Genomic DNA, 13,292 nt, shown 5'->3' on the forward strand with positions numbered 1-13,292 from the left:
TCTTCCCCCCCCCCCGCCCCTCTTCACCATCATTTCATTTAATTCACTCGTTACGAAGACCAAGCTTGCGTTTAAAATTGCACTAACTAATGCTCGTTTCTTTGTGTTTTATCATTTCCTCCTCTCCTCTCCTTTATCTTCTCCCTTCGACTTCACCCCCACCTAGTCAATCCGTTCCAAGATAACGAATCCGCTCTCAGTCACTTCCACTCATTCGCACATACACTCTCATTCCCACGCACGTTCTCTTTCCTTCGAAAATGCTCATGCTCTCGAAATCCACACTTTTAATCCCTTCGATCATCCCCACCTAATCCTCGTAATTTTTTGTCCTTTTAACGATCGTTGAGTGCGTACGAAAATTCGTTTAGAATATAATCATTTTAACGGATAGAAAAATTCATTACGTTCAATCTATAATAATTAATAGTGGTTCATTTACGTTTCGCCTAGGGGTTGCGCGAGACTCGATCGTCCCGCATGAATCTAGAAGTCGCAAGCGGATTCCGCACCGCAAATGCGGGCTCCATGAGCGATTACTTTGAGTCGAGTCAATTAATTCAATTCATCGAGTCAAGTCGAACCTGCTCTCTCTGCCAATGCTTCGGGCGTGCACAGTAGTATCGGTATTAGTAATAGCATAATAATAATAGTATGGTAATAGTATCGGTAGCAGTACTAGTAGTAATAATAGTCGTAGTCTAGCAGCAGCATAACTAGCTTTCATTCGGTAAATTCGGTGCGTCAGATCATCCGCTTTTGTGAACTGAGTAGCTGTACGTGGACGCCTGTCGTCGCAATGAATAGAGAAAAGTCTGTGAGAGAAATGTCCTTGGCTCTCTTATCAGCCAGAGAGATTAAGGTAGATACATATAGGAGCGTATTGACGGAGATCGGGACGCTCGTACGTCAGAAAAACGGAGACGGCGACAAGAAGGTGTTCGCGCGCGCGGCATCCGAGTCGCGGATCTAAGGACCACTCTAATGCGGCAGTAAGTATATACAAAAAAGAGACCAAAAAAATAAATATATGTATATATATATATATGTGTGTGTGTGTGTGTGTGGAGATTATTTCTCATTTTCGTACGTAACGTACGTTATGTATTGTGGATAGGTATATATATATATGTATGCGTGTGATATATTGATGTCGCCGCGTAACGCTTCTTCTATTATATCATCCCCTATTCGTACTTTTTTCCCTCATTCTCTCTCTCTCTCTCTCTCTCTCTCTCTCTCTCTCTCTCTCTCTCTCTCTCTCTTGGATTCTTTAATGCACTCTCTTTCACTCTCATTCTGACTCTCCTCCACCTTTTTCGTTATTGCCCTACTGATCCTTTGTCGGCCTGACAGCGCGCGACTATGACTTTACTCTATGAGAGAAAGAGAGCGAGCGAGAGAGAGAGAGAGAGAACAAGGTCGACGTCGCGACGCGTGCACTCTCGCTCTCTGTGTCCTCCTCACGTCTAAGGGATTACGCGATACATTAAACTGCTTATTAGTCGAGCTTAGTCTCGGCCCGAGGATTAATTTGAACTACGCGATTGCATTATTTGATTATATACACCGAGAGAAATCGTGGTAAAAGTGTGTCGATCGCGGTTCGCGTCTAGGTACGGGGGCAGGGTGGGGGCTAGCCGGGTATTTACAAAGAGGGGCCATGCATCTCTCTAAAAGGATGGTCGCACGTCGCCCTAGTCGAAAATAGGAGCACGCAATACGTCACGAGGCTCTATGACAACGTGAGAGACGAACGCGCCATCCTCTTGGGAAGACGTCGCGACTCTTCGCCTACCCGAGAAGAGGAGGCAGATGACCTCGAGCGGTAACGGAGTTCATCCGGTAGACTCGTTTCATTAGCCGATCTAGCGCCGCGTCATCTTCTTGCACGTGCCTGATCTACAGCCCGCTTTTAGAAACCGTCGGCTAAAATCACTTGCATCGACCTGTACTAAAGTATTGGCAGAGGATCCAGTCGAGCCGCGCCCACGGGCGTCGCGACGACGCGCACTCTGGGGTATAAGGGGTAACTCGATGAAAGGAATGTGGAATAATAGGAATGAGGATTTGGTTCTTGGACAGGATGGTTAATGGGTGGGTGAGCGCAACCTATACGACACGTCGCCTCTCGCAAAAATTTAACTATCGATTATTTTTTCCAATAAGTCAATTAGTAAAAAATTGTCTGCGCACGGCCTTCCGCGCGCACGCGTACGCGTACGATTAATACGTACCCTATGTAACGTAGTAAATCTTAGAGCTAAAGACTGTGATACAGAAAAATTGTCTAATACACAGCGGTAAAGCGTGGATTTCTTTTTCATTTTATCATTTAACATTCAAACGACGTATTTCCCGCAATCGCCTCGGCGACTTTGCGCACTCCGGATAATCCCGATAGTCCCGAGACTAGAACGAGTGAGCGCTGAATGCGCGCACTGATAACACGCAATACGGCCGTGCTTTTCAACCCTTGGAAGCGACGACCGCTTGGTGTTCGAACTTTGTCTTTGTCCTTGACCTCCCCTCTGCTAATAGCAGCCTCGGCTACCTTACGGAATATCCCGGAACTTCCTCCTCTGCCGCCGTGAGCGCCTATCGCGGTCCCTGCTGGAAGCTCGCCGTCTGGGAGCTTTTTAACCGATGGAAGCTCCGCAATCAAGTTAACGTAGACAGAACCTGATAACGCGAGACGAACTTCCGACAGTGACAGAACCAGATGAAGTATCCAACAGTTCGGTAGGCAGTCGGGAAGAGGAAGCTCCGGATAACCGAGCACGGAATCGTACATTCCTCGATTTATAAAATAGCCTAATAATTGCCTACGCCAACAATTACTTCGCGGAGGCCGTCCAGCCGCGCCCCTGATTACGCGGTATCGCGCACACGGACAGAGGAAAGAGAGAGTCGAGAGGGATGAAATTTATCAGCTGGTCATATATATATAAAAAAAAAACGATTATTCATAGTCGTCATTATTTTACGAGCGTTTGTTTCTCGCACTATCGTTCTCTCTCTATCCTCTCTCGTTTGTTCTCCTGACGATCCAATCCAGTTCTTCGACGATCCAACTTTTCTGATGCGGTGATGATGCCTCTTCGAGACTTTGCTCTGCCGACGAGGTTCGAGATGCCGATTAAGGTGGATGGACGATGGATGAGATGAGTCGGCTGCTAGCTCCGGAGATGACGTTGCAAGGTTCTCCAGGTTCGGATGAACGTATCGGAGCGGTGCCGAGGTGGGGCCCTCGTCACAGCCAGCACTCGTTGGGTCGTAGTTTCATAGAGTCTTAGTCGATCTGACTAGGCATGGCTTGCAAACGTGGCCCGAAAAAGGGAGGTTCGGGTGCATTCGAGTAACGGTTGGTAGTAGTGTAGTAGTAGTAGTAGTAGTAGGTAGTAAGTGTAAGTAAGTAAGTAAGTATAGTAATAGTAGTGGTAGTGGTAGTAGTAGCATAGTAGTATAGTAGTAGACGTAGTAAGTAGTAATAGTAGTAGTAGACGTAGTAGTAGTAATAGTGACGATCAAGTAGTAGGTAAGGGTATAAGGGGTTGTAGAAGTGGTAGTTAATTAGCTAGGGCCGCGAGATAATAAGGGGTGACGCAGTTGGGGTTAACACCAGCGAAAAGGTACAGCGCGGGGTCGATCCGCGCCTTCCTTCACCAGAGGCTTGTGAAACTCCCGACCAGGTCGGGAGTGAATTGTTGCCCAGCAATGCTCGCAATAGTACTGAAAATATTTGTCAATCAGTATTCGCCTTATCGTTACCCGTCAATTATCCTAGCTGAAGTAATCATTGTGGAACTTACCTGAAGGCAGGTGACATTCGCGCAGAAGAAGGGAGCGAACTTCCCTCCGCAACGTTGACCCTGGCACTCGTCACACATCTGATCGTCAAGAACATACGGTTTGACCTCGACCTACGGAAACGTCAAGATGATTATATTTTCAATGGTATTTCGATATATTTATAATCTAGAGCTTTTGGCGGATCTAAAGGATGCTGACCCTTTTGTCAATGTCGCCATGTTGCAGTTGGACGAATCTCGCGGATATGGCGGCAATGTAGCTTTGCTGATTACTGAAGGCTACCCTACCCGCACCCTTTGGATATTTGAGCTCGGGATCGGTGTCGATACCAGCGTAGCACACACCCCCGTAAAGTCGATCCATGATCATGGCCAGCTCGACGGCCTTCAAGGGTCGTGGTACGCCGCCGACGAAGACGGTCTTCCTGGGATCCAGGGGCATCGACGCGTCCAGAACGAAATCCGCATCGCTCAGACGCCAAGGTCGAATCTGAACTGGTTTGTCCTTGATTGTTGGGGAACTTACACATAGATAGAGCTTGTCGTCGTCCTGAATGCAGGCGTCGATCAGCTGCTGCACGGATCCCTCGTCCTGTCAAGGAAAGACAGATTATTAGAAATAAAACGTCGATATGATGATTATTGAAAAAATCACTAAATCGGTATGACAATAATGAGAATCGTGAAATACCTGGAAAAGCAGGAAAGCGTAACCTTTTGGGGGAAAGTAAGATTTACTCTCTGCCTTGTGTGGCCAATCGACGATCAGAGGACCGAATCGACGGAAACTGGCCGTGATCTCATCTGAGCATAGTTAAAAATCGATTTTTAATAAATCGTCTTATAAAAGCTGGAAGATGCCTCTGACCGAGTGACGTACCTTCATCGATATCCGGAGGCAAGCCGCCCACGAAGACCTTCCTCGAGAATCGCTCTCCTGTCTCGCTGCCCTGACTGTGAGGGCTGCTACGGCTTGGGGAAGATAGTGGTGCCGTCTGAGGAGCTGTCATCCCTCCGCCGACGCCGACGCCGACACCCACACCGACGCCGACGCCTACTCCAACGCCGTCCAGCTGACTCGCCGCATTTGGATCCTCAAGAAGAGTGCCACTCTGCTCCTCGAGACTCGGGAAGAACGGTGATTTACCTATGGAACAAAATCAATTCGATATCACCGATTGTCACGTTACAATGAGCCAATACAAAAGAAAACGAGAATAGGCACGAAAAATCCCAATACACGAAAAAAATCCTTAAATTACGAAAAAAAAAAAAAAAAAAAAAAAAATCAGTAAAGGTTGAAGGTCCACAAATGAGAGGCTTAAATTTAATTTACAATGAACGACTAACTACGAAACTCACTGTATCGTCTCTTTATTGAGAATCTAGCTCTCCTAACGAAGGTCGCCATCGCTTTTACAAATCTTCACGTAATTATTAATGGCTCGTATTCGCGAAACGTAACTCTTAACGAACCTCGGAATTCCTTGTTTCTTGGCGTCGTTAAGAGAAAAACGGGAAACACGCGACGCACGCGAAACAATTGAATCCTGTCGAGTCTCGTCGTGACGTCGACAGTCGCCTCCTCGTCTGGTAGGCCGATTGTCTGTCTCTCTCTCTCTCTCTCTCACAACCCGTCAGCCACTAACAACACCATCAAACAACTGGACGAAGAAGAGACAGCAGTCTTCCTCCTCCTCCTCCTCGTTTCCTCCTTACAGTATTCCCCGTTTGTATCGTAAAAATAGAGGAAATAACTCACCTATCTAGAGCTTACCGTACAAGGTACAGGTTACTTTCGTATTCCTCAATTCGCAAGTCACCCTGTATAAACTCGGAACTATTCAAGGAACCCGGTACGTGTTCTATCGAATTTTATAATGCCCGTGCGACGACCGAAGGACAGATGTCTCGTTTGAGCTACGACTCAACGAGACGAGGAAAAAACTATCAGGAGTAAAAATGGCAGTAGAGCCGAGACTAGCTTCGCCTTTTGACGGAATCTCATTTACATTCTCACGGAGGTTCGTCGCGACGGTGGCGCCACGGGGGGGACGCGACCAAACTGACTTCCAGTTGGCAGCAACAATGTAGCGAAAGACGTTCCTATAGAAGCACTACGGACTAAGGCGGTTGCGTGAGCGCGTATACGCAGGTGTGCGTGGCAGAGCTAGTACTATTGCGCAATGGACGTAATACGGAGTGATAAAAAAAAGTCTGCGAGAAAGAAAAACAAAATGGCGCATACAATATCAGATGGAGATGAGGAATAAGCCAAGAACGCGGGAACGATCCACGTGAAATGCCCGGAAGTCGCAATTTTTTTTTATAAGCCAATTTCTTTTTTTTTTACTCTCGCGCTCGGTGACGCAGGAGCTAACGATCGTATCTAATTTGAATTTCTCAAATTTCGTTCATACCGTTTCCTTCGTGTCGCATGCGTGCGAAATCGTCGAGGCATTTTTCTGGCAATTTGCATGCTAAAAATCACTTCCTGCCTTTTCGCAATCACAGTGGCTGCATTATGCATGGAAGCTTAAACCATTGCCCCGGGCCATAAGAGCTTGATGGTTTCTGGATATCACTGTATATACAGCATTTAAGGGAGGGTTGAAAATTTGTCGGAGGCCCGACAGTCAGTAAGGGTAGGGAGGGAGAGGGAGAAAGAGAAAGAAAGAGAGAGAGAGAGAGAGAGAGAGAGAGAGAGAGAGAGAGAGAGAGAGAGAGAGAGAGAGAAGGAAAAGTGGATAAAACAGGGCGGAATAAGGGGTATGAAGATAAGATGATACTATTCAAGCTCCCGGCAAGAGAGGAGGGGTTGTCTTAAAAAATCCAAATATCTAGGGTAGTTTTCCGCTCGCCATTATTAAGCGCGGTCCAGAATGAAAATTGGATTAAAATAAAGTGAAAAACGGAAAAATTGAAATTCTTAGACCGGTACCAGTAGCATCATTATCTCTAGCAGCTACTATATCCCAATTACTATACCTACCTGTTCGGTTTTGCTATCTACTTATTTAGTAGCTAACCAACTTCCCCATTAATATTCTGCTATCGCATTGCTCCGCGGCATGCACGGCGAATTACTCAACCGGTTGATCGCGCACGCTGTTACCCGCGACTCTATAGCCTCGACCGTAGCCACCCATGATGGGATCTCAGAATCCTTTGCCACGATGTCTCCAGCATTACCATAATATAGAAGCAAGGTGCGTGACGTGACCCAGAGGGATTAGAGAAGAAAAAAGAAAAATTCCCTGATATACCGTGCAGCCTTAACGGCGTGCTTTTGAAATACGTCAATCCTGATAAGGCGAACCGGTAAGGCCGCTAGATAAAATTCCAATGACGATCGTCACGATTCGAAAGAGCATGACGATATCGCGAACACGTGGATAAGAGAACGTATATGGAATATTTGCAGAGCGACAAGTGCGCGGGATCCCTGGATTCGCGGGTGATTGAGTTCAGCCGAAGGAAGAAGAGGTATCGGTTACAGTACGGTAATCGTGTAGCCAGGACGTCGGGCATCGGACGTCGTACGTAGCGTTACGTCACCGCTGACGTCCACGCAAGTATGGCTACGAGTAAGAGCTCGAACAGTGCCGTATCGATTGACCTCCCCGGCCCTGGGTCCAGTCCTGGGACCTTCGTCCTGCCAAGCGGAATTACTCGAGTCCATTCGTGGCGCTTCGTCCATGCGCCATCAATCACACTGGAAGCCGACAGAGAATTTCCAGAGCAGAAGTCGAGTTACCGAGCCCCGGGCGACAGGTTACCCGAGTCTGACCCGACTCCTAGATTTCCTATGGATTACAGTAGACGGTACCGCGGTAGCTTCAGGACCCTGGTACCCTGGTACCGGAAACCCTGGGACTCTGGGCTCGACTCTAATCCCAGCACCAGGGACGGTCCTCTCGGATTCGAAGCTCCGGGGCACTCCCGTGTTCCCGTGGTTCGGGCGTTCCTAGCAAACCGCATCCGCCGTATCGATTTAACGTGCACCGAGTGCAGCCTTCGTGCTCGTGAACGCGGCGTAGAGCTTCGGAGCTTTCGAGGAGCTTTGGAAAGTCGCCCTTGCGCCGGGCATTGGTCCGCCACTTGGGATCTGATCTTCTCAAGTATTAACAGGCTTCGTCTTATCGGGTAGCCTTGTCGAGCTTATTCTCTCCCTTATCGCTCTCTTTCTCTCTCTCTCTCTCTCTCTCTCTCTCTCTCTCTCTCTTACTATACAAGTATACGGCTGAACCGATGATTCTGAAGCGATAACTCGTGCACCTGGTCCCGAGTATTTCTATCTGCGGAGAGTCTAGTCTGACTGGACGACTAGATTAGACTCTAGGAGGGATGGCTAATGCTCGTTATTGAGGATATCCTCTCTGCGCTACGTATATAGGTATAGATAGGCTAGAGGCCTGGAGAATTGGCTTATCTGCGGAGACTTCGTTTCGTGAGAGTCGGGTGGGCGTGTGCGAAGGGCGAGAGGAGAAAAAGGTTGAGTGGTGGGTAGTGGGTGACTCCCCCCCCCCCACAATGGGGTTACCAGCGAAAGGATTCGGGAAGAGGACATGTTAATTCTATGGAAGGAAGGAAACAGCGCCGATGCCAAAACGAGCAGAAGTAATTTTGAAGGCGTGGATGTCCTTCCGGTCGGGAGCGCAAGAGCAGGAGAGGGTTTAGTTATCGCCCGGCCGATTTCCCTCTCGTCTCAGCGACATATTTCTTCTTCCGACACATAGCACCGAAATCAAAACCCTTAGGTTTTACGAGGCTAATTCGAGATGGAAGATTTAGCAGTGCGGCAGGGGGGAGGAACGAATTGTCTTCTCTCAAATCCACTGGGATATGTCTGCTTACGCTAAGAGAGAATTTCTAGTGGGTAACGTTTTCGAGTGGATTTTGTAAAGTGGAATTGGAATGCCGTGGGACATTTTTTTACTAAAAAAGAATTCCTATACAAGAAAAGGGAGGCGATCACTATTTTCGTGCGATGCGTAAGCGTAACGTGTACCCACTCGTATGGTACACGCGTTACTCGTTGGACGTGTGAGTCATTATTAAGAACATTATAAATCGTGACAAGGAAGTTTGGTCCAGTATGGGAGACGAAACTTTCCTTCTTTTCGACACTGACGCGTCGAGATTGATAGAATCCACGTGACGTCAGAGCGAGAATCGATAAACAGGATGTACAGTAAACGAGACGAGAGAGAAATGGGTGAATCCAGCAGACTTTGGAAGAAGAAAAAAATGTTGAATTTTCGGATTTCAAGGTCTTAGGGTAATCGGATAATAAGCAAGGGGATGAAAGGAAGATGAGAGGGAAGGGTGGCACTGGGTCGGTAATTCGGCGCGTGTCAGGATTACATTTTACGTAGTTGATGTACGACAAGGGAAGGAGGAGGTCTCGTTGGTAGGTTGCCAGTATAGAAGGGTTGAAGGTTGGTATGACGTTAAAGGGGTGAAGGCATAGAGAGAGAGAGAGAGAGAGAGAGAGAGAGAGAGAGAGAGAGAGGGCGATATATGGAAGGGGTTGCGGTCTAATGGAGCATCGAGCGAATGTATGATCATCTGGTAACCCCCCCTCCCCCTCCCCTCCAGAGTTGGTCGTGGCGCGGTGGACCCGCCATTAATATTTAGGGAACCCGTGAAATTTCCTGGACATGAATTGTTCAGGGGCATCCAATAACCCTCTTTACACATTATTCATGTAAACTTAGGTCTACGCGTTAGGAGAACAGGCATCATATCTATATATACATATATACTCGTCGCAAGGCTGCTTTAAATTAATGAGGTGCAAAGTTATGCGAGGTCTCGCGCTCTGGTCGAGTCGGAGCATCAGACTGTACGCGGATCCCGCCTCCCCCCCCTCTCACTCTTTCTCCTTTATCCTGTATCCCTTCTTTCTTTGTCTGTCGTATAAGGGAAAACAATAATTATCGAAATTTCAATATTCCACAGCCAAACTACTTTCCGCAGCCCTCATCCTGAAGGAGTCGTAAAATCCCCGCGAAGGGGACCCTCTCTGGCTCGTCGCCTCGACCGCGCCCTTGTCTCCGGCCTGGCATTGATTTTAAGTCCCTTTGATTAATCGACCTACTTTTATCGCTCAATCTTATTGTCCTGTCCGTCCCCGTAAGCGTCCTTCCTTCCAGCCTCCTCCTGGACCACCCGGTCCTATTCCCGCACTCCCCTCGCACGCCGATCACCTCAGACCATGGATTTCGCGGCTCCGCACTTCTTCCGCTCCATCCACCGAGACCATCCCTTGTTATCGACTATCGGCAATGTCGGCCATCGGCTCTGACGGTCCTTTCGAATCGCAGCGAGTCGATGAACCCGTCTTATTGCGTTGCTTATGTACCGTCAAGGAGCTGCGCTATCCGGTCGTTCGAGTTGATAGGATTGTTTCCTATGGGCGAGAGCCGGGGGGGCCGTTTGCATGTGTTACGATAATGAGTGACGGGATAAGGGGAAACGACGGGGAAGAAGAAAATGAGAGAAAGGGGAAAAAGAAAAATTGCGCGTATACTCTATACCCTCGAGAGGAAAAAAAAAACGAAAAAAAAATAGAGGATCCCCCCACTCTCCGAATGTGGCAGGACGCAACGAAGGGATGCAAAGTAAATTTCGCGTCTCGTTCACTTCCACCGAATTACATTTGGAAAGGTGGCTTCTTCTTTTTAAGGTCGATGGGAATACTTGCGAAAACAGACGGCTGTTTGCACGTGCCATTTTTGTACGAGAAATTTATCGAGTTACTCTAATGGATCCTCTCGGCTGAAAAGATGAAGCAGCCGCTGATAACGACTGTCAGGTCTATAGCCCTGAATCCCACTGATGGAGGAGCCTGCAACCTCAGTGGTACCTCCACTTGGTCCTGCTGACTGTGCACCACCTCAGAAAGAGAATGCCGCCTAGTCGGACACGTGCGCTGACTCAGTCTCAACCCTTAGCTGCCTTGAAGGTTCCAAGGTTCAGTAGGGTGAGATCGCGAATTCCTCACCAATCGCGGATTTCCGGTTTGCCGAATTAGCGCGGTAATTTTCAAATGATTAATTGCGTCGCGCGGCCTATGTAGAAACTGACATCCATCACGGTGAAGAATAAGCCGCACCGCCCGTCAACCAACAACCCCGTAGACCCTACGACCTATGGGGATTTTTGTTAAAATATCAATCATTTTTTATATCGAGAAAATAACATCTAGAAAAATTATTTTCTAAATTTATTTTTTCACCATGTTCTATCACGGATACTGCGACTGTACGTATACTCTCTATTCAAGGGTAGTAGAAGGGATGTAATTTAAAACAAAACCATACGTTACTTTGAGTATCAGGGTCTTAGGAGGGGAAAGGGGGGGGGGGCTAAAAATTATGGAGCCAATAAACAGTGAAGGGTGGTATAGAATATTTATGGGAATTAAGGAGGAATAGAGAATAGAAAGCTACCCTTACCTGAGGCGAGGTAAGGCTAGGCAGGTAATATAGTGCAGACGACTGCGAGTACCGAGAGTATATGGCAAGAGGCAGTAAGCGTAGAGAAACGGGATGAAACGGAACGGAACGGAACGGAACGGAACGGAACGGAACGGAACGGAACGCCCTATGCTAATGTGCAAATTGCACTACGTCGCCTGTCTACATCAATTCTGTCTATGGGCCGCGAATTCCATAACGATTAGATCATTCTCCGTCGATGGCAAGAAGAAATCAGAAGCAAGCTCGAGATGCTCGGGTCAAGGGTCAAAGGGCAATGGTATTTCGAAGCACGACGCTTCCTAAAATATCGTCCCGAGCGCTTCTATCGGCGCGCATCTCGTACGGCCTAAGTAGATTGGGAAGCATTTCCAATTTAAAATCGAACGGCGCCTCGTGCCGGCTTGAATTTACGATGCCCACCTCTCTTCGCAGATAGAGTATCCACGTATATACATACATATAGGTATACCCAAATTCCCGTTCTCCGGATTCAGCCCCATACGGTGCTTCCAGCACAACCCCAATCCTACAGCAGGTCATGTTGGTGGGGCTAGCGGGTGGCCCAAGAACGGGGCCAAGCCCGTGGGTGGAACCCGTGAATTTGGGATTCTCGGTTGACGCTGGACGTCGAATGCCGGACGCCACGCAAATTGACGTCACCCCCTTAATTCCCAACCCTCTGTCCATCCCGTCTTAAGTAAAGAATGTCAAAAGAACGTACCAGCGTTACAGGAAGAGACGGAAAAGACAGGTGCAAATGGGGGATGAAGTCTGGTGGGTCTTCTAGGACGAAAGGGCGAAGTTTTCATTTGAGCAGTCCGCGACAGTTATGGAACATCCCCTAACAGCGGGGAGGGGGGTTGCTGTGGATCAATATTACAGGTAGCTGGCTCGGCTTCACCCTCGTCCCTCGCACTCCACCCCCGACCCCATGCTCGGGGCCTCCTCGTCGTGCTGAACTCCTCCGTCGGCCTCCCCTCCCCCCAGCACCGCCAAACGCCCAACTATACGACACACATACAGGAGGACCTCAACGTAGACTAGGTGAGCTTAGAGGTTAGGTTGACATATCGAGGAGTACGTATCTTGTATTACGTGCGCATTGGAGACACGTGTCATCCGCCAGTCTCGCCCTTTGCCGGCCAATCTAGCATCGTCCTACTAGCTCCTTCCAATATGACGCGGGTGGCCAGTAAAACCTCCTACGGGTTTGCTAACCTCTGGGGAGAACCCGCGAGGACTCGGGTTTACTCAATGCGGCCCAATTTCCAGCTACGGAGGTACGAGCAGTACTGTTCTATATCTATATATATATATCTGCTCTAAAGGCTTTGGCGTAATAGCTGGCCAGGACACGTGCCGATGCAGGCGCCAAACAGCCGTCTCTTATTGGTTGTGTCAAAATGGAAGCAAGTGGGACGAAGACGAGAACGAAGGAGACGGACAGGGCAGGCAACGAAGGAGTAAGAAGAAGGAAGGAAAGGCGCAGAGTGAGACACAAGCACAGGGTTAAGTGGAAGAGCTGGCAGAGGCGAGCCGTGAAATCAGAAATTAGAATCTCTTCTTTCAGGCAGTTTAACACGAGCCAGGACGAATGACCTCAGCGCGAGTGTCGGCTGCTGGCATTGGGCTGCTTACCACGATAAGAGGGACAAGACCAACCCTCTCTACCAATTCATCCCTTACTTCGTTTCTTTGACTTCTCGCTCCCATGACTCCTAACCAGTCTCTCTGCTCTTTTTCATGAGAAACTGCTAAATTGTTCAAGACCACCATCAGCGCCACTTACGTAATAAGCCAAAATGGGACGTAAAAACGAATTAACCCCCTCGAGGAAAATTAGTTAATTTCTCCCTACGCGCCTGCGGAGCTACAGTCGTAAGAAGGAGGTACGAGAAGATGAAAGAATTCGAGATCAAAATGGAAATAAGGCTGAGTACGGGTACGAGTGGAAATAACTGAACAGAGAGGGGGACGCGCTTATGGGGGGGGG

The 13,292-nt window shown here is 48.3% G+C and overlaps 1 protein-coding gene across 2 annotated transcripts in view; it reads right to left on the bottom strand.

Moving 5' to 3' along the window:
• Positions 1 to 2,129: 2,129 nt before the first annotated feature.
• The window catches only part of LOC107270454 (cytoplasmic polyadenylation element-binding protein 2), a 94,320-nt gene continuing 83,157 nt past the window's right edge, over positions 2,130 to 13,292 (bottom strand). For both annotated transcript variants that reach the window (XM_025087792.1, XM_015745485.2), the window contains 5 exons: positions 4,693 to 4,959; positions 4,504 to 4,616; positions 4,012 to 4,404; positions 3,813 to 3,923; positions 2,130 to 3,732 (listed from right to left, as the gene is read on the bottom strand). In XM_025087792.1, coding sequence (XP_024943560.1) covers positions 3,616 to 3,732; positions 3,813 to 3,923; positions 4,012 to 4,404; positions 4,504 to 4,616; positions 4,693 to 4,959 — 1,001 coding nt within the window. In that variant the 3' untranslated portion in view covers positions 2,130 to 3,615. The remainder of the gene's footprint in view (positions 3,733 to 3,812; positions 3,924 to 4,011; positions 4,405 to 4,503; positions 4,617 to 4,692; positions 4,960 to 13,292) is intronic.

Source organism: Cephus cinctus, unplaced genomic scaffold (assembly GCF_000341935.2).
Source record: "Cephus cinctus unplaced genomic scaffold, Ccin1 Ccin1_scaffold0767, whole genome shotgun sequence".
Classification (NCBI taxonomy): Eukaryota; Metazoa; Arthropoda; class Insecta; order Hymenoptera; family Cephidae; genus Cephus; species Cephus cinctus.